This window comes from Lethenteron reissneri, chromosome 59, assembly GCF_015708825.2.
Source record: "Lethenteron reissneri isolate LAM-NWPU_2019-01 chromosome 59, ASM1570882v1, whole genome shotgun sequence".
Taxonomy (NCBI): Eukaryota; Metazoa; Chordata; class Hyperoartia; order Petromyzontiformes; family Petromyzontidae; genus Lethenteron; species Lethenteron reissneri.
In genome coordinates this window covers 5868421-5887188 of record NC_083837.1, presented here as the reverse complement: position 1 = coordinate 5887188, position 18768 = coordinate 5868421, and the positions used below count along the sequence as shown (strand labels likewise).

At 44.4% G+C, this 18768-nt stretch overlaps 1 protein-coding gene across 1 annotated transcript in view; it reads left to right on the top strand.

Moving 5' to 3' along the window:
• Positions 1-11898, top strand: part of LOC133357786 (uncharacterized) — a 33898-nt gene extending 22000 nt beyond the window's left edge. Inside the window, exons 5-6 of the mRNA XM_061575904.1 lie at positions 10760-10828; positions 11293-11898. Coding sequence (XP_061431888.1) covers positions 10760-10828; positions 11293-11666 — 443 coding nt within the window. The 3' untranslated portion in view covers positions 11667-11898. The remainder of the gene's footprint in view (positions 1-10759; positions 10829-11292) is intronic.
• Positions 11899-18768: the final 6870 nt, after the last annotated feature.

The window sequence follows — 18768 nt, the reverse complement described above, 5'->3', positions numbered from 1 at the left end:
TTTTTAACATAGGTAGGTAGGGAGGGAACATTACAGCCAGTTATGACCTAAACTGGTTAATAACGTCATTCCAATGATTGCTCAGTTTGTACCCATCTTCTAGTTTTAAATCGTGTCTGTGTAATAAGATCGGGTTAATCTTGACAAACGAAGCTGTGGGGGTGGCCATTGTATTGTGATAGATTAGCATGTCAATGTAAGAAATTTGCTTGTAAATGTAATTTCGGAGAGAGCTCGGCAAGAGCACTTGGAGGTGGACAAGGATGCAAGCCGCCATTTGAAAACGAAGCTGTTTTGGGGGGTGGCCATTGTATTGTGAGGGATTAGCATGTCAATGTAAGAGATTTGCATGTATATGTAAGCTCGGAGAGAGCTCTGCAAGAGCATCGCCACATGGAGGTGGACAAGCATGGCAAGCCGCCATTTACTAATACAGCTAACAGTGGCTGTGTTAGTGAATGTAACTCAGAGGGTCGAAAATAACTGCTAACATAGGTAAGTAGGGAGGGAACATTACAGCCAGTTATGACCTAAACTGGTTAATAACGTCATTCCAATGGTTGCTCAGTTTGTACCATCTTCTCGGTTGAAATTGTGTCTGTGTTTATATATTTGGATTGCTTCATGAATGAATATTTGCTGATAGCCAGTGGGCTTGCAGAGTATGCTTGTCTTGGCAAAATCAATTTCGTGTTGCCCACAGCGTTTAAATAATTCTCAGCCATGGCTGAGGTATTAATCCTGCCATGTTTCAGATTTGCCTTATGTTCACGAACCCAGTCCGGAGACATGTCACTAAGTTTTCCCAATGTAACAGCTGCCGCAGACACAGCTTAGTTTGTAGACACCGGGGTATTGCATGTCAGGGATCACATCTAGATTTGAAGCTTTCATGACTGCAAGGATTCATAGTCGTAGGTTTTTTCGGTAAAGTCACGTAGGTAAAAAGTTGAAATTATAATTAATAAAAGTAAAATAAGATAAAAAATAAAATAAAAATCACGACGTTTCGGAGGCAACACAAGCTTCCGTCTTCAGGTGGAACCGTCACAGCACGCTTGCTGTATCAAGTAAATGAGAAATTCCAAGAGATACTACCCCGTATATATACTGGTTGAGGGGGGATGAGTCAGGACAGGCCCCCTTTTTAAATCCTTTATATTAAGTTCGCTTGCTTGCTTGCGTGCTTGCTTGCTTGCGTGCTTGCTTGCTTGCTTACGACCGTGCAAATATTTCGGTCGTTTTTGAACCCACTTCCCGTGATCCAATCGAGCTGACATTTTCCACACAGACTCGTTGTGCGAGACAATTAATGTTCGTGAAAAAAATTCCCAAATTTTTACACTGTTTAGGAATAACAAATTAAATATTTAATTACCAATTGCTTAATACTGGCAGACAATCATCTGACCCATAGGTGGCAGCCATCTCAAGCCAGAGGACGAGAAGACTCTAGCCGCCACGCATATAAAGGATTTATAGTGAAAAACTTTGTTTTTACGGGTTTACTTGTTATTAATATGGTAAGGTTGGTGCGGCTTGAAACTACGGCTAGGACTCTTGCCTTTCTCCGTACTGATGGTATCTATTTATTCGTTATACATGTGGAGTGAGCGACTTCCGAGACACGTTATGTAGAAGACTTCTTGCGTATTCTCACACTTTAAGCACAACACTGGGCGATACATCTATGTAACGTTCTACGTAGCTACACATAGGCAACCCTTCTACACAACCCCATCATCGGCATCCAACTACACAGCTGTATGACTACTGCAGTGACGGCGACGATGAGAGCCTTGCAGAAGATCGGCCAAGTGTCCGGACGACAAACAGAGATGACTGGCGAGCAGCCACGCAGCCAGGACCCAGGACCCTCAACAGCACCCAACCTCTGGTTCGGTCCCCATTATATAAACCCCAGCACGGCCAAGCCCCGCCTCCGGCCACGACCCTTTCCAGAACCTTCGACCAGGTTCTCGGAGCTTCCCGACTGACTCTGCCTTTTACCTTTACTCCAGATACTCCCCCCTCATAATTAGACATTATGTAACATGCCCATAACCGCGATTACCCCTTCAGGCCGGCAGGTGGCACCTTGTCATTACATAACTTCCTTCCACGTTTAAAAGATAGCCAATAATATCATAAACATACGCGAGGCAGAAAAAGTTCTGACATAAACTGGAATAAAACAAGCTTAACACGTAGGATTTCACGACCAATATCCATAATAGAGATTTGTGGGTTAGATCGCGTAAATATATAAATGTGTCGTTAAAACCCACCACCACCCAACACAGCCAACTAGTCAGGGTTGTCACATAAACAGAACATGTCAATTCGTCACTAGTACAGCACACTAGTGTGTTGGAAAGCCCAACCACAACATTTACAAACTGAGTACGACGTTTCGCCAGTAATTACAACTAGCTTCATCAGACGACAGACAGATTTGTGGAGAAGTCTTACTGTTTCGTTCCTTATATAGAGGCGTAGCTGTGTTGACCACCCTTCTGCGCTCTTGCACAATGTTGGGGGGGAGGGATTACTGAGGCAACGCAATTATGCATTTGCATCATTCGAGGCCTTTGAACTTGTCCTTCCTGTCTATTGTATTTACTAAAATATCCCTACCAACGGTAATCCCTATTGAAGTACGCTGCTCTTTGTAGGCATGAATTTGAATAATGTATTATTTAATGATTGCTTCCACGCAGCACTAAGACGGTAGCTATCCGAATGGTTAAAGTTATTTTGATTTCTTTCAATTTCGATATATTCCCGAATTAGTCCTGGCCAGTAGTAAATAGTTTGGCACAAAACTGCAACATTAACTTCAGTGAAGCAAAAGCCTTAACAGATTTGAGAGCAAATAAAGATATCCCAATTCTTGCTGCTGATAAGTGCCGATCGACTGTTGTGATGCCCCTAGAGGAATATGATAATAAAATCAAAGATTTTTTCGATGAAGGTACCTACCATAAAATTAAATGAAATCCACCAGCACCTTGGAACGTAAAACAACGGAAATCATTGTCAAGTCATAAATTCCCAAGGAAGAGCAATACCTGATCAAACCAAGGGCATGAAAACCACCAAGACTTTATGGGCTACCAAAATTTCACAAACCTGATGTGCCATTGAGACCTATAGTTAGTACAATAGGCTCTGCCGCGTACAAGTTAGCACAATACGGAACAAAACAAATACAGCCCTACATCGGTAGGACCTCTTCGTTCATCAAAAACTTTGAACATCTCGTAAATATAATTAAAGTATTAAGCATAATCCTAATGATATTCTTGTACGTTTTGATGTGACCTCTCTGTTCACGAGGGTTCCGGTCAACGAGTAAATTAAATTACTCGACACTCTGGTAACGAACAAAGATATCCCGAGACTAGCTGAACAATGTATAAAGAACACCTATTTCTTGTGGCAAGGTCACTTTATAAACAAAAATGAAGGAACAGCAATGGGCTCTCCTTTGTCTCCTGTGATAGCGAATTTGGACATGGAATATTTTTTTTACAAAAGCAATATCTTCAAGCAGACTAAAACCATCTGCTTGGTTTAGATATGTGGATGACACATTGGTGGTCTGGCCACACGACTGAACGCATTTCTAAATTATCTCAACTCGCAAAACCAATCCATCCAGTTCACCATGGAAGTGGAAGCTGACAGAACTCCACCATCTTTGGATATTCTGCTCGGACGGGGTAGAAATGGGCGGGATTACTGAGGCAACGTCCATTTGTTTGCATCTGCAAGGAGCTGACCTTGTTGTTCATCTTCACATGGAAGCAGCGATTTCTGAGAAGAAGCTCGGTGGTGTTGACTTCTGAGCACGCCAGGACTTGTAACAGTTTTAGCAGAAATCCAGTGAGCCAGATGGTATCATGTGCTGCTGTGAGGTCCAGGAACACTGCACCTGTTTTACGACGTCGTTGGAAACCATTTTCAACAAACCAGCCCGGTCGACGTTCAAGATGTTGTTGCTAGTAGGTGAGATACGTTCTAGCACTAATTGCTCCAACAGTTTTAGACACATACTCAGAAGGGAGAAGGGCCAGTAATGGGCTGGCACATTGAGATCGTTCCCTGCCTTTGGGAGTACGATGACATTGGCCCTGTGTTCTGGCACAATTTGGTTGAAGAAACCTGCTAGCCAGTCCTGTGCGTGAGATTCAAGGTGTTTCCATAGTTCAGGGGATATGTTGTCTAGACCAGGAGCTTTGCCAGGTTTCAGTTGTTAAAGTGCTGAATATATATCGTCAGTGGTGAAAGGCTCATGATAGTGTTCTTTCTCACGATGCAGGTGTAGTGTCGTCTGTGCGTGCGGGTGGCGTGCGTCGCATACACAGTTAGCCGGAAACGAGGTGGTCGCAGGAGGCACTGCTCTTTCCTCTGTATTCGTTGTTGCCGAGCTCATGCCACAGATAATCTGCCCGTTGAGCCTAACCGAAATGGGGAATATATTTCAGATCCCCAAAAAATAGTTGACAATTTTAACCTTCATTATTCTGAAGCTGGTACCCTATTTGATAATGTATTGGGAGTCACCCCTGCTCATGCAAATTCCTACACCCCTATCCAAACATTAAGCGAATTTAGTTTTCAGCCAATCCACGAAAGTAATGTTCTGAAACAACTGTCCTACCTCAAAGGGTCCTCCTCTACCGGAGCAGATAGTATTCCCGTCTTTGCTCTACTAACTGTTGGTCACCTAATATACAAACCTATAGCCCATATTTTCAAACTGTCTATCAAAGAAGCCTCAGTTCCTCTAGAATGGAAACATTCCTATGTTCGTCCACTTCACAAAGGGGGCCCTAAAGATGATCCAAATAACTACCGACCTATCTCAATTTTGTCCCCATTGATGAAAATTTTTGAAAAATTATTGAACTACCAAATTAGCAGTTTCCTGTCCACCAACAATCTATTACATCTAAAACAATCTGGGTTCTGAAAAAAATACAGCACCACATCTGCTGCATTAGACTCTCTGAATCACATTTACAGTAGCCTTAATAATAAGCAGTACTGCGCCTGTCTTTTCTTGACTTGTCCAAAGCTTTTGATACAGTAGACCAGAACATCCTGCTTAGTAAAATAAGTTGCCTCGGTTTTTTCGAAAACACAGTAAAATGGTTAAAAAAATTACCTCTTTTCTCGCACCCAAACTGTATTCAGAGATGGTTGGAGGTCAAACAGTGTTAAGATAACAAAAGGGGTTCCACAGGGTTCCACTCTCGGCCCCCTCTTGTTCTCTCTTTATGTAAATGACTTGGGCACTGAACTGGATTATTCCAGGGTAAATATTTTTGCAGATGACACGGTACTGATTACTGCTGGCCGCTCTCCGGATGACGTGATTGCTACGCTCCAGAGTGATTTCAACAAACTACAACATCAGCTAGTTGCTCTTAAACTAGTCCTAAATCCTTCCATTACCAAGGTGCTATGTTTCTCACCAGGACTAAAGCGGGAAGTTATTTTCCCCCAATTACATTCCTTAAATAATGATCAAATAGAGCAAGTCAAGATCTATAAGTATCTTGGGGTCATCCTGGATTCAAAACTGAATTTTGAAGATCACATTGATTATATTGGGAAAAAGACAAAACATTAAATTGGTTTTCTATATCGACACAAGCACTGCTTCCCCCCTATGTTCCGTTTGGAATTGATAAAAGCTACCATACTGCCTCTACTTGATTACTGTGACATCGTGTATAAATCAGCCCCAAGTACTGTACTGAAGAAGCTTGACTCAATGTATCACTCGGCCTTAAGATGTGCATTGAACTGCCCATATAGGACTCTCACCACCGTGATCTCTACATTGGGTCAAACTTAACATCTCTGAATGTTCGACGGCTTGTACAGCAGATCTTACTTATTCATGATTTACTTACAAAAAAATCCGCAGATTACCTGCTGGATCTCCTCTCTGTTTCAAAGAACAAATTTGACCTAAGGTCTACACTCATTTACCAGCTTCATATTCCCTATTGCCGTACATATACTGGAGGAAGGGCCTTTGCTATTGATGCCCCCAGGGTCTGGAATGCTGTTGCCAATAAATTTAAACTTGAGTCACTACCTTTGAGATCTTCACTCAAAACTGCTAGAGGAGTTGTACACCCCTAGCTGCCAGTGCTATTCAGTGGCCTAAAATAAAATGTTTTGCTCCAGATGATCGCTACAAAGTATGACCTGTGTTTTGATTTAGTGTGCTGATCTTAAAGGTGCATTGAAAAATTATTATACTCCAATTGATGCTCCTGCTGTTGTGGAGTGACTCATGCAGCCAGTAATGGCTGCAGGGTTTTGGTAGTACATGTTGTTTATGACATTTATTGTGAAAATTCCGTCACAGTTCCTATTATCACTGTTTCATTGCGTTCATGGCTTTATTTTGGTGATTTCGAAAAGTGTATTGGTTTAGCCATGTTTGTTTGTTGTAGTACAGAGTTAGACTGATGGCCTTAATCTAAGTTGTCTTGTGGTTGTTGTTGGTTGTTTGACTTGCATCCCACTGGGATTTTTGCACACAGCGTTGGTGTATGGTATTTTTTCTGCAATATTTTGCTGTATTTTTTTGGATTTTCTGTTTGCACTCAGTCACATATTCACTTTAAGATGTTTTTTTGTTCATGTTTTTGTTTTTTGTTTGTTGCGGTTGCACCCGATTCAAGAGCCGAATGGCTCACAGGGCTATACCTAATAAATTAACTTGAACTTGAACCACTTGGGCCCCCTCTCTCTCACGACCCCGCTGCCGCACGACCCGGCATAGACACGACCCTGCCTACATTGCACCGTCGGCGTCGACCGAGACAGCCAACTACTATCCAGCTACGAAATGCACGGGCTAAGGCAGTAGCGACGAAGGAGGCGGCGACGACGACAGCGATGACGAGACAAGTCCAACCCCATAATTGGCAGCCCAGAGCTCTCGCTCTCCACTGCTTATATTCCCCTCGGTGCGGCTTGGCTACGCCCTAGCCACGTCTCCCTTCTCGAACCCTTTAGATGGTTCCAGGGGCTTCCACACGAGGTCTATCATGAACCTTGCCCCAGTTCCTCCACCCTGCCAGCACACCCGTGTATATGCTCAGCGGCGTGTGCGCTAAGTGCCCACCTGCAGTTGCTGCTGCTGTCCAACATTCAGCGCTATGTCACTACACAGGTATTGCCACCACTCATGGTATACATGATGCTCAGGTTCCTTGACCTTGAATGGTTTTGACAACCTGTCCCAGTTGACTTGCAACTTCATTTTTTATAACCGGTGGGTTGTTGCACGCTGGCAGTCGCTGGGCAGCACTGAGAATGTGGACAAAGTGCCCAGGCCTTTCTGCTTGACTTAGATAAATCTGTGCTGGTGACTAGTTTCTACCACACCAGCACACCACATGATATCGAGGCTGTCAATCAGATGAGACAACACATCCGGGTCACCAGACTGTTCATATTGTTAAAGTAGCTCGGCACACTCAGCATCAAAGCACGGGGTATAGAGGGAATAAACACCACACCGGAAGGGTCTTTGTTGCTGCGTTTGTTAGTTCCCCCATGAAGTAGGAGTGCTTCATCTTTTGAGATAGTGCTCAGGATGTAGACAATGCTACGCTCAACCGCTGCAGTGTAGAATGTCTACAAAGCAGAGGTAGACTGGAGAAGCATACTCCCATGACCCCTCAAATATATGTGAGAGGGAAAAGAGCTGGTCCTTTGTTCCATGACCCTGATGGAATCTGCATTGTTCCTCCTGAATCTGAGGCTCGACCACTAGGCACAGCTTCCTCTCCAGGACTCTGGCTTTACCTGAGACGCTGAGGAGTGTGATCCCTCTGTCGTTGGAGCACACCTTCTGGTCTCCCTTTCTTAAAAATGGGGACCACGACCCCAGTTTGCCAATCCAGAGGTACTGTATCTGTCTTCCATGCAACATTGAAGAGGCGTGTTAAACATGACATCCCTGCACTGTTCAGTGCTTAGAGTAACTCTGGGCGAATCTCATCCACCCTAGCAGCTTTGCTGCTATGGAGGCCACTGCAGCGACTTCAGCAGCAATGATGGATCCGACCCCTCCAGCTGTTTCCACATCTTGATGATCTCCTTAGTTGAGTTCAATGTTACGCCATCGTTACTGAGAACAACCTGGGCCACGTTCTGTCGACCCCTCCTAAGGCTCAGGATGGTTTGCAAGAACATCTTTGAGCCTGCCCGGTAGTCTCTCTCCATGGCCTCAACAAACTCCCCATGCCTGGGCTTTTGTTTCAGTGACTGCTACCACTGCCGCCCTCTTGGCAAGCAGGTACCACTCAATTGAAAAAGGATACCTTTTTTCGTGCGTAGCCCCGAAAGCATTCTTCAACTTGACAGCTTCCCTCACCACTGAAAAAAATACCAGCGAGTACGAGGGTGGCTGCCATAAAAGACACCAATTTCCTTCAGGCTACAGCATCGACAATTGAGGTCCCGAACATTGTCCACTCAAAATCAATGTCCATAACCTCCCTTGGAGTGCAGGATTAGTTTTCCCGGAGGTAGAAGTTAAAATCTTTCGGCACTGGGTCTTCTGCCAGACGTTCCCAGAAAACCCACACTATTCGTTTGGGCCTTCCACATCTATCTGGTCGGTGCCCAAAGCGTCGGATCCTACTTACCACCAGGTGGTGATCAGTTGACGGTTCTGCCTCTCTCCTCACCTGAGTGTCCAGAACATACGGCCTTAGGTCCAATAGTACAATTGTAGTGAGTCTAACTGAGTCGCAGGCGTTGTCTAGAAAGCAACACTATTACTTAAGCAACTTCATCACACACAATCTACACTCAGGTATCGAATGCACATATAACCACGCTACGGCAGAACTATACACGGTTCGCTATCCCGGCCCGGACCACAAGCTGGATTCCGGACCGCATGGCGAGAGGCTTCTTCTCCCCGACATGGATCTTCTTCACACCAGCACACGAAGAACCCCGACCTCCTCACGGGGCCCCCGTTATATCCCCCTCGGCTGGGGCTGGCTCTGCCCTTCGCCCCGCCCACCTTCCAGATCTCTCGAGCTCTTTCTCAAAGGCTTCCAAGAGCTCTTTTAGACCACGTGACCGCCCAGCGGCCTCCGTCCACTGGTGGCCCCCCTCCAATATCATCCGGTCACGTGTCAGCAGGTCAACCAGCGAATCATGCCCCAACATAACCCTGGCTGCTGACGCTCCCTCTCGCTCCCTCACCGGGAGCCTGCACCGCACACTGCTCGCGGTGCCTCCGCACTGACCTGCGCTCACCCAAACCTCATTAGGGCTGGTACTACGCCCCGTAAGCGGGCTACACATAATATTAACACATTATCCGCTGTGGCTTCGTAAGCCCGGCACCACACAGTGACAATCGCAGTCACTACACAACTATATAGTCAATAATTGACCTTCAGCCGAAGATGCTCTGGTACCAAGTATATTTATGTGCATCCTTGTGTTCGAACATGGTGTTTGTTATTGACATTTTATATACTAGTACAGAATTCTAATAACATCTCACCGTTCAGGTTCAGATCAGGGAGCCCATTCCTCCCCATCATGCCCCTCCAGGTATCTTCATTGTTTTCCACGTTAGCATGGAAGTCGCCCAGTAAGACTATGGAGTCGGTAGGTGGCACTCTATCGAGCACTGCACTCATCGTCCCCAAGAAGGCTGAACACTCTGAACTGCTGTTTGGTACATAAGCACAGACAACAGTCAGAGTTTTTCTTTCTGGGACCCGAAGTCTCATTGAGGCGACCATCTTACCCACTGGGACAAACTCCAACTGAACACCACTCAGCTGGGGGCTTATGAGTATCCCCACACCCGCCCGAGGCCTATGGTTCCAATGCCAATGCTGTGTGTGGAGGTGAAACCGACTATATCAAGTCGATACCTTTACACCTCTTTCCACCAGCTCCAGTTCCTTCCCCCGCAGTGATCTGACATTCCATGTCCCAATTGTTAGTGTCCATTGCCAAGGTCCAGTCTATCTGAGACCATCCCTATCTCTGCCACACTGGCATTGCACCCACCCCTCACCCTTCGTCCTGCGGATGATGGGCCCACAGGACGTCGCCACGTAGCCATTTCGTACTGGGCTCGACCAGGTTACGTGTTACACCCGTCCACCAGGCTTGCCAGCGAACACCACCCGTAGACCTGGCTCCATGGGGGGGGGGGGGGGGGGGGGGGTTCCTGGCATACCTTGTCCGAGCAAGTTTCTCTGAATTTTATATTTCAAAGGCATTCACAAGGGCCGTTTTTTGGACCGTTATTTGTCTGGAACCTTCTCCCCAGACCTGTTCACCAAGAGAAACCCGACCAGAAGTACAAGACTCCAGGCAACATAGGTCTGAGGGTAATTGGAACACACAAACCCCACGATAAGGTTACGATCCTTCGGTGGGATTTGTGTACATTGCAATCAGTATAAAGACCTAATGCATACAGTATAAGTGCGAATGCGTACAGTATCACAGACAACAGCGGGCACGGCACGGCTCGATGCTAACCAGTTCATATTTCACGTATTTTGGGTCAATTATATGGATGACAATGTAAAAATCAGAAAGCCAAGTGGTAGATTGACAATGAGAAGTTCAAAGTTCTTCCACGTAATTTTTTGTACTCTGATAGTTTTACCAATGTACTCCTTCTACTAACAATGCAACTAATCGTATATATGCTCAATATTTTTTTATCAACTAGATGAACATGCAAACCTCATCAAGAATTTTGATCCACCCCTGGATTCTGGTGAAATGATCGTCATAGATGGTAAGAAATATGTTTTATCATCTCTCTCGACTTCTGAAAAAACGATTACAATACCTGAAAAGGAAGAGTTCTTTAACATGCTGCCATGGCCCAGAGGTCACATGGGGTCATGGGAATTGCAAATTTTAAGAATGAAATCTTGGAAGTGGCTGTATAAACACGTGATATTTATTTTCTTTAAAAATTTCCGTGGCAGGAATGGTGGTGTGCAGGGTGAGATGATGCTGTCCCTATGCAAACTATGCACCCCATATTTAGATATATATTATTATTTCTATCTAAATAGATCAAACATGTCAACAACTTTAATTAGCGTTTTTTTCCCCTTATACGGCTATTTGAAAACTACTGTAAACAATGTTAAACACATTGGCTATGCGACAGCCGTGCACTATGATAATGGCATGGATACTAAACACCCGAGCGATGCACTAATATATTTGGTTTTTACTTGTTTTTCACAGCCGTTTTCGATTTCAACGACGAGCTATGCATCTTTATGGAGTTCGAGTCCGCGACAGCTACACCTCTGACCAACGGATCCCAGCTCGAATTAGTGATTGATATGACCATCGATATGTCCATCAGATTGTGCCTGGACAGCCTGTGCCCGTTAAACTCCTCGTACACCCTGAAACCCACGACGGTAGCCCAACAGACGATCAAAATATACAAGACGCCCACCTTAATCATTTTCAAAATGTTTGGGCAGATTTTACAATTTCCCTGCCTTAATACCAGTCTCATTAATCGTTTAATGCTGGGCAGAGGATTACAAACAACCCGCATTAAGTTCCCTCCACAAGGTATCGTAGCCTCTTTGCACCATGCAGTATGAGCGTCGCATATCTGACCACATTGTAGTGTGTGTTTACAGTTGTAGCGGTCATTTGCTCTCAATGTTTAAAAACCCATGCATTTCACAAGCAAGTCACATGTCCGCCATGTCGCTTACAAATCTGCTCACCTCTAAAGCACGGACAAGCATTGTCCTGTGTTTCAAGCTGTTTGTGCTTTATATTTGTCACCTGTTTGTGCATGATTGTGTAAAATGTGATTCTAAATAGATCTCCCCATATCTAACCCTTTCGCAGACCTGCATGAATCTCAGTCCCCAGTGTGTCGGATATGCGATGGGGTGTTGTACTGTACATGTTTTTGCAAACGCGACACCGTATGAGTCATATTTTACGATATATGCATTATAATCTGGTTACACAGGAAACCCCACTCTACATTTTAATATTTAGCCAAATTGATTTGTTTTCAAAGTTGAGATCTCTCTGTTCATCGTCGAGCTCACATATGAATGACCTCAAGGTCCATTGCACCACCTCATTACCCTGCTGGTGAGTACCCAAGCAAGCAGCATCTTGGCATGATCCACCAACCTTGCCATTTTGATCCAACAAAGTCGTCAATGGCAGCACAAGGCATAGACACATTGAGCATCATGCCTGGGGCCAAAGCAGTTTAAGCAACCCCAGATTCATTTAAAAATTCTAATCAACATAAAGGGTCATTTTATTTCCCTGCTCTGTGCCGCTCATCTCTCTTTTCAGTCCATCCCCGTGTTTTTCTACATCTCCTCTATCATCTCGCTAGCTGACCAGTATCACCCCTGAAAAATATGCATTATTTCTACGATGCACAGCAATTGGAACGCTTCCCTATCTTGTTTCGCTCATTCACCTGCATACTCATATAATTTTCCCCTTGAAAATTTCCAGGAAATTTACTTTTACAAACATGTGAATTTGCCTTCCAAACTTCTCAATATTTCAACAGGTTGTTGAATGAAGTGTAGGGAAATACGCGGAGCATCGGAAATGTTCTTTAAAATGTCATCTTGATGCACTACTTCAGTCCGATATCAAACCCCATACCCAACTCAACCGATGAACATTGGCAGAGACTTCACATGTTTTATCTCCCAGCTTTATGCAATGACAACTCGAGGATAGTATCTCATATATTCCTCACAGTCCCTGTTAGTTCCTTTTAATTCGGCCATAAGTTAAACTTTTTCTTCTGCACTTCTTCACTCCACCTCCACATTTCTTTCTGGATAAGGTTTCTCTCGAGATTCGCCCACCATCGTTTTTGCACAGCTACTCGTGCAGTCAGCGATTTCCTCCCACAATTATTAAGCATCGTTCTACTAAACCTCTCTTAAGATTCTCTATTACTCTCCGTTTGAACTCTAGGCTAGCTATTATAATCTATTTTCTTGTTGTCCTGATTAGCGCGGTCGGCTACATATAGTGTGAAGGAAGTTCAACTTACATTTACATGGCTCAGTTGGTCCAACCCTGCGATGTTCTGTAACTGCCGCCAATACCCATGGTCTTGGGCTGTGGTCGTCCTTGTAAAATAACTACTTATTACAATGGGAATTTGCCAGATGAGAAGCATCTCATCTACTCCAACACATACAAGTCCATAACAAGAAATCTGTGCTTTACAGTGATGCATTATCGAGGAATAACTTTACAGGCCTCCAAGTTTCTCAGGCCACTTCAATTCGACAGGAAATAGTCGACCCGACTCCTATTACTGTCGCTCTTGTGTGTAAACTATGTGATCACCTTTTTGTGACAGCCAGGTCGTGTGCTTTTGCAGTCTGTGTAATATCACCGTGCTCATGAGGTCGAAACCATTCCTGCCGTGACATCACCTGTACACGCCCTGGTCCCTCTCCACATCACCAATCAGATCTGCCGCGGTGATAACATTCACATTCTTGTGGATTTTTTTTATCAACATGCCATCTCTCCAACTCACATACCTCTGCATTTTCTTCTGCACAACATCCGGATCAGTGTGCACATGCGCAGACCACGTGTTGTGCAGCACTCTGGAGTGGAAGTTTCATTAAAGTTATTGTCGCTGACCCAGTCTGCCTGCACCACACCCTCTGCCCTTTATGTCTTTGTCCAGTAAATCAGCTCACAGCCTTCGCCAATTTCCTTACCATTATTCACCCTTCCACCTCGATTCCTGAATGCAACTGAATGTACCTCATATATAGTCTCGGTCCATTGACCCGATGTTCCAGGTTGCTATCCTGTTCTTCTGAATTTTCTGGAATTGTTTATTTAGCTGCAGCGACACAGTCTGAAGCGATACTCCCTTACCATCATACCACTGCTACCTAGGGTAGCTACTGCCTCGTGTCATCTCTAGCGTACGCATAAGCATTGTTTATACTTTCTTACAGATGACGCTGCACAATTCCGTTTGGCTAGATTTTAATTGGGCAGTCGACTGTACCAGACACCACCTTTCCCCATTATTTCTGGCTTGGGACTGGCACTACTAACACCGAAGTTTTTCAACAGGCTGGCTGAGTAGTGAGTTGCTCAATTCAGTTCCCGAATGTGCTCCGAAGGTTGTGGGGCAAAACGTCAGCCATTATTTCGGACAATACGTGGCACAGCCTGACAACTCACCAGACAGCAACAACTTGACACATGACCTTTATCTTATTTACACTATGGACGGTTTTTCAAACAAAATTATTGTCTCTTGTGTCCCTTTGCATTACAGACTCCATAAATTACCGAGAAGTATCCTGCATATGCTCGGTGAAAAATCCGACAACCTGCTTGGGAGTTACTAATAGTGAAGGAGGGGTTTTAACTCTAGTTGACGAGGAGAAATTTTGCATATGGTCTTTTGCCTTTTTAAGTAATGGACTCGTATCCATGGCAAAGCGAAACAGATGCCTGATAATCTACAACATTAAAGATCCCGTATATTTCGAGACTTGTCCGACCGGCAATACATTTTTCTATGAAGACCAGCGTTTGGTGGTCATGCCAGAAGACTTGTGTCTCACCACAGAAGGGCTAATTAATTTCAAGAATTGCAGCAAAGCAACTTTATTTTTTTTCCGCACAGGTGCGTATCAATTAATGGCTGCAACCAAATGGTATAATATTTATCGGAAAAGCTAAGCAGGATTGATCCTGGATAGCGCCCACATGGATGGACCACTGTGTACAACACTTTTTGAAGGCTGCTTCTGCGAAGCTATGCTGTCCAGCAAAAGCCACTGTTTTACTATATTACGCTCTAATGTCTATGCTACCCATGTTCAATCCGCACTGATACCCATGTCTTCAATAACAACGTTGGTGACAGTTACTGCATTGGCGGATAGGAAGATGTGATCCAGTATATTTCCCGAGTGACATGCTGCTCCACTGACGTGCGGGGTTAAACTGCGACTATCGATAATCTCAGCGAGATCACTTTTAATATTACCACAAAACCGATCGTTCTGGGAGAGTTCAGATCCCCATAGATGATGTAGCATGAGCCAAGTGACCCACAGTCGAGGAGACCGGAAAGCTTGGAAAATAATTCTGACAGCGGTAAAGACGACGGTTAATAGATGACAGTGATCATAAGCCCCCACATGCTCTTCATTATTTTAACAAGTAACAGCTCGAATAGCATGATAGTTAATGAGTCACTCAATACTACCCCTTCATGTCGACATTTTAAAGTCACCACCTGTGCGCCTGAACTCCCGAAACCCAGTGTGGGCAATACCACACAAGAATTGAGTATGTGGCATACCCGCACTGCCTGGAGCGACAAATGGATAGCCATGAAAGTGCCGAACAAGGACCTCATAAGCGATCCATCTGTCCAGATGCCTGGCTTCCACCTCCCAAGGCACCACTGAGTGCAGTTAAACCACTTCCGATGTGACCAGTGAGTGTGCTATTTCCGAACATCGATGGAGCCTTTATGACAGCTTACTGTGTGATTGCGGGGAGCAGGAGACCATGGTGCACATCGTCTTCGGTTTGTAACGTGCGTATGGGTGGTCCGAGCAGACTGGTTGCCCTGCATGTGCCGGAGGAGGAGGCTGCAAAGTGGCTCTGTGGATATGTGGGCTGACGTCCACTCAAAGAACATTTATTTATTTATCTTTTTATATTTTGCAAATGTATCTGGTGTTTTGACTGTGAGAAGTCGCGTGAAATAGACTTCGCTAAATAAACAATGCGTTGTGGTGATAACCCATCCAAGTACTATCCAGTCTCAACGCTGCTTAACTTTCGAGATCGGGGCATTCCGGGTGATTTGTAATGTGCTGTACGTATAATATATTATGATATCTAAATTTAAATATGCCAATATTCGTGGGAATGCATGAAGCAGCAGCTCCTGTTTTACATATAAACATTGCAGATATTCATCGGCTGGGGTTGGAGTCTGGCTTCATCCCAGATGAGGCACTGCAACCCTCATCGAGTGTCACCGGCTATGAGGGAACATTCGCTCGTCTCAACAACAAGCTCAGCTTCTGGCAGCCCCAGACCACTACTGGAGCCTTCTTGAAGGTGGACATGAAGACGTCTTGTCAATTGCATGGAATTGAAATGCAGGGCTCCGTGCCCTATAATGATGAACTGTCAATTGTCAATTCAAGTTGGGTGACATCCCTGACAGTCGATTTGTATTATACAACGTCTTTAATATATACAGAGGTGAGTGCCTTTCACTTGTGTACTGTACTCATTTACAGATAACCAGGGGTGGGAGGGGTTGGGGGGTTTGTTATTGGTACTAAACTGTCCCAGGCATCACATACCCCTTTTCCACTGGCATATCCAAACTGAACCAGCATGACGCCCTCGCGGTATAAGTTATTTTCCACTGACTATTTGCCGAGCCATGCCAGAACCAAACTGATACGCTGGACTCGTTTGGAGCCAAGCAGGGCCAGGGGCAGGGCTGGTGTCACATTCATTGTGGCGTGTGACATTAGCTGTTAGTGTATTGCGAGGATATAACATTTGCGTCATCTTCCCACATCTTGATTTGTTTATTGTGTGTGACGTCAACAGCGCAGCTCGGCTTCTGCAGTGTAAAAGTAAATCTGGAACCTCCTGAGATACCGTGGGTTAGCTCATACAGCGTATCGGCACTCGTGGTCCCAGTTCCACTTGGTCCTCCCTTGGCGACCGATTGACTCTGGGTTTATGTGCAGATTGATGCTCCACCCATTCCACATGGCCAATCAGTGAAAAATTGTAAAACCAAAACCAATTCTATGTAATTTTGGCCCCGTGTCAAACAAGACGATGCTGATGAAAGCTCCTATCGTCCATTATACTTTCTTACAGTATACGTGTGATGCCTCTGCCAGATAAACTGGGGACACATAGACGAAGGGACTACACTGGAGAGTGCCCTACAGAGTTCATCAAGGGGGGGCGGGGGTTCATCCTACCTGTCCACACTACTTGTACAATCAGGGCTCAAATTGTCGAAGTATTGTAGGTTCACTTTTTAAAGTCTGAAAAGCCTTTTCACCGTGAGTTTCGCTATTTAAATGCGAAATCCTAAAACAACTTAGAAAAATTACTCAGGAGTGAAACCTCAATATAAAGTGTAACAAAGTTCACAATCTACAAAAAGACCCATGTGCACTGTGCACTCGAGATGTGTTTCGATTTAAAACATTTTAGAATTATGATTTTCAGATCTTTCAGGACAATTTAAGATTTTCTGATTATTTGCGATACGTACTTCTCAACAGTGACATCACCCAACGCCGCCATTTGTTGGCCAGCAAAAGCGTAGAAGTTCCGCCATATTAGTAACATCACTTATGGTTACATCCGAAACGTCATATCTTTGCATAAATTTAAGCAAAATAACCAGACCAAAGTAACCACCCAGTAAATATGGAACATTGAGCCAACATTAGGCTAACGTTGGTCCAATGGTTCCAACCAGATGTCAACATTGCATGTTTACTGGGCAAGAATAATGCATTACTACGATTCATGTCCTTGAAAATATTGTTGCTCAAGTTTGTAACTTCGGTGGCCCAAAGGAAGCATAATAAATACACGTCAGAAAAGACTTCAGTTCAACGACAAGACTACTCCATGTGTAACTCAATACTGTTCCAGGACCAAGTAAATCAAGCAAGATGTATGATGGGCAATAGCGCTTCTGGTTGAACCATACAGTTTAGGACTCTCTTCAAGGCTCAATAATGCATGCAAGGTTTATCTCAGGCATAGGCCTTTGCAATAATTAACGTTGGCTCTTCTGTGAGGTAATGGGCAGTAAACAAGGTTTGCCCCTACCACTTGTTTTCAGGGATTCACAACTGCCCTGATTATTACTGCAGGTTTAAAAACCATAGTAATACATGCCATCTGCTTTGCAGTTAATTTTAAAGACCCCATGACGAAATTTGCAAACGTAGGTTATCGTGTTTCGGCTAGAGGGTTCAAATTTGCCAAAGTTTAATAATTAAACTGCAAACTCCTCAATGAGGAGTACACACTCCACAGCAATCATTGTCCCCTATTGCTAGACTTAGCCCCCGGTCATTCTTGCAAATGAGACCCATCCTGTTTTTGAGTTCTCACATGGTTAAACAAAATTAACCTAAACCTACGTCCACCACCTCACTCTGTATGGAGATGGGATCTCATCCAGATGCATGCTGCCTTAGGCTGAGAAATCCATGAATTAAAATGTGAGGTAGAATATATATCAAGATACATTTATAGGCTTATGAAAATTTTTACTTCATTTGTGCTTTTTCCTCTAGACGCAAAATACAAACACCAACCCAGTTACAATATTCAAAATTCTTTTCTTCCAACGATACAAGACGTCGAGTGTCGTGATGACACCGCGAACGTGGAAGAACGGCATTTCTCTCCGTGTGGAGCTACTGGGATTCTTTAAAAAAATTATACCCACACTTGTGGACTTTCATTCCTTGAACACAACAGGGGCCATATCTTTCACAGTCCAAAATATTAACAATGAGCTGACCTGTTCGCTGTGGAGCCTCGGGGATGGAAACCAGGTCATGGTCGGCACGCCACTCTGTGGTCACCTGAGTCCATTGCCGTTGATTCCGAGGAGCACCGAAACGCTCAACTACAATT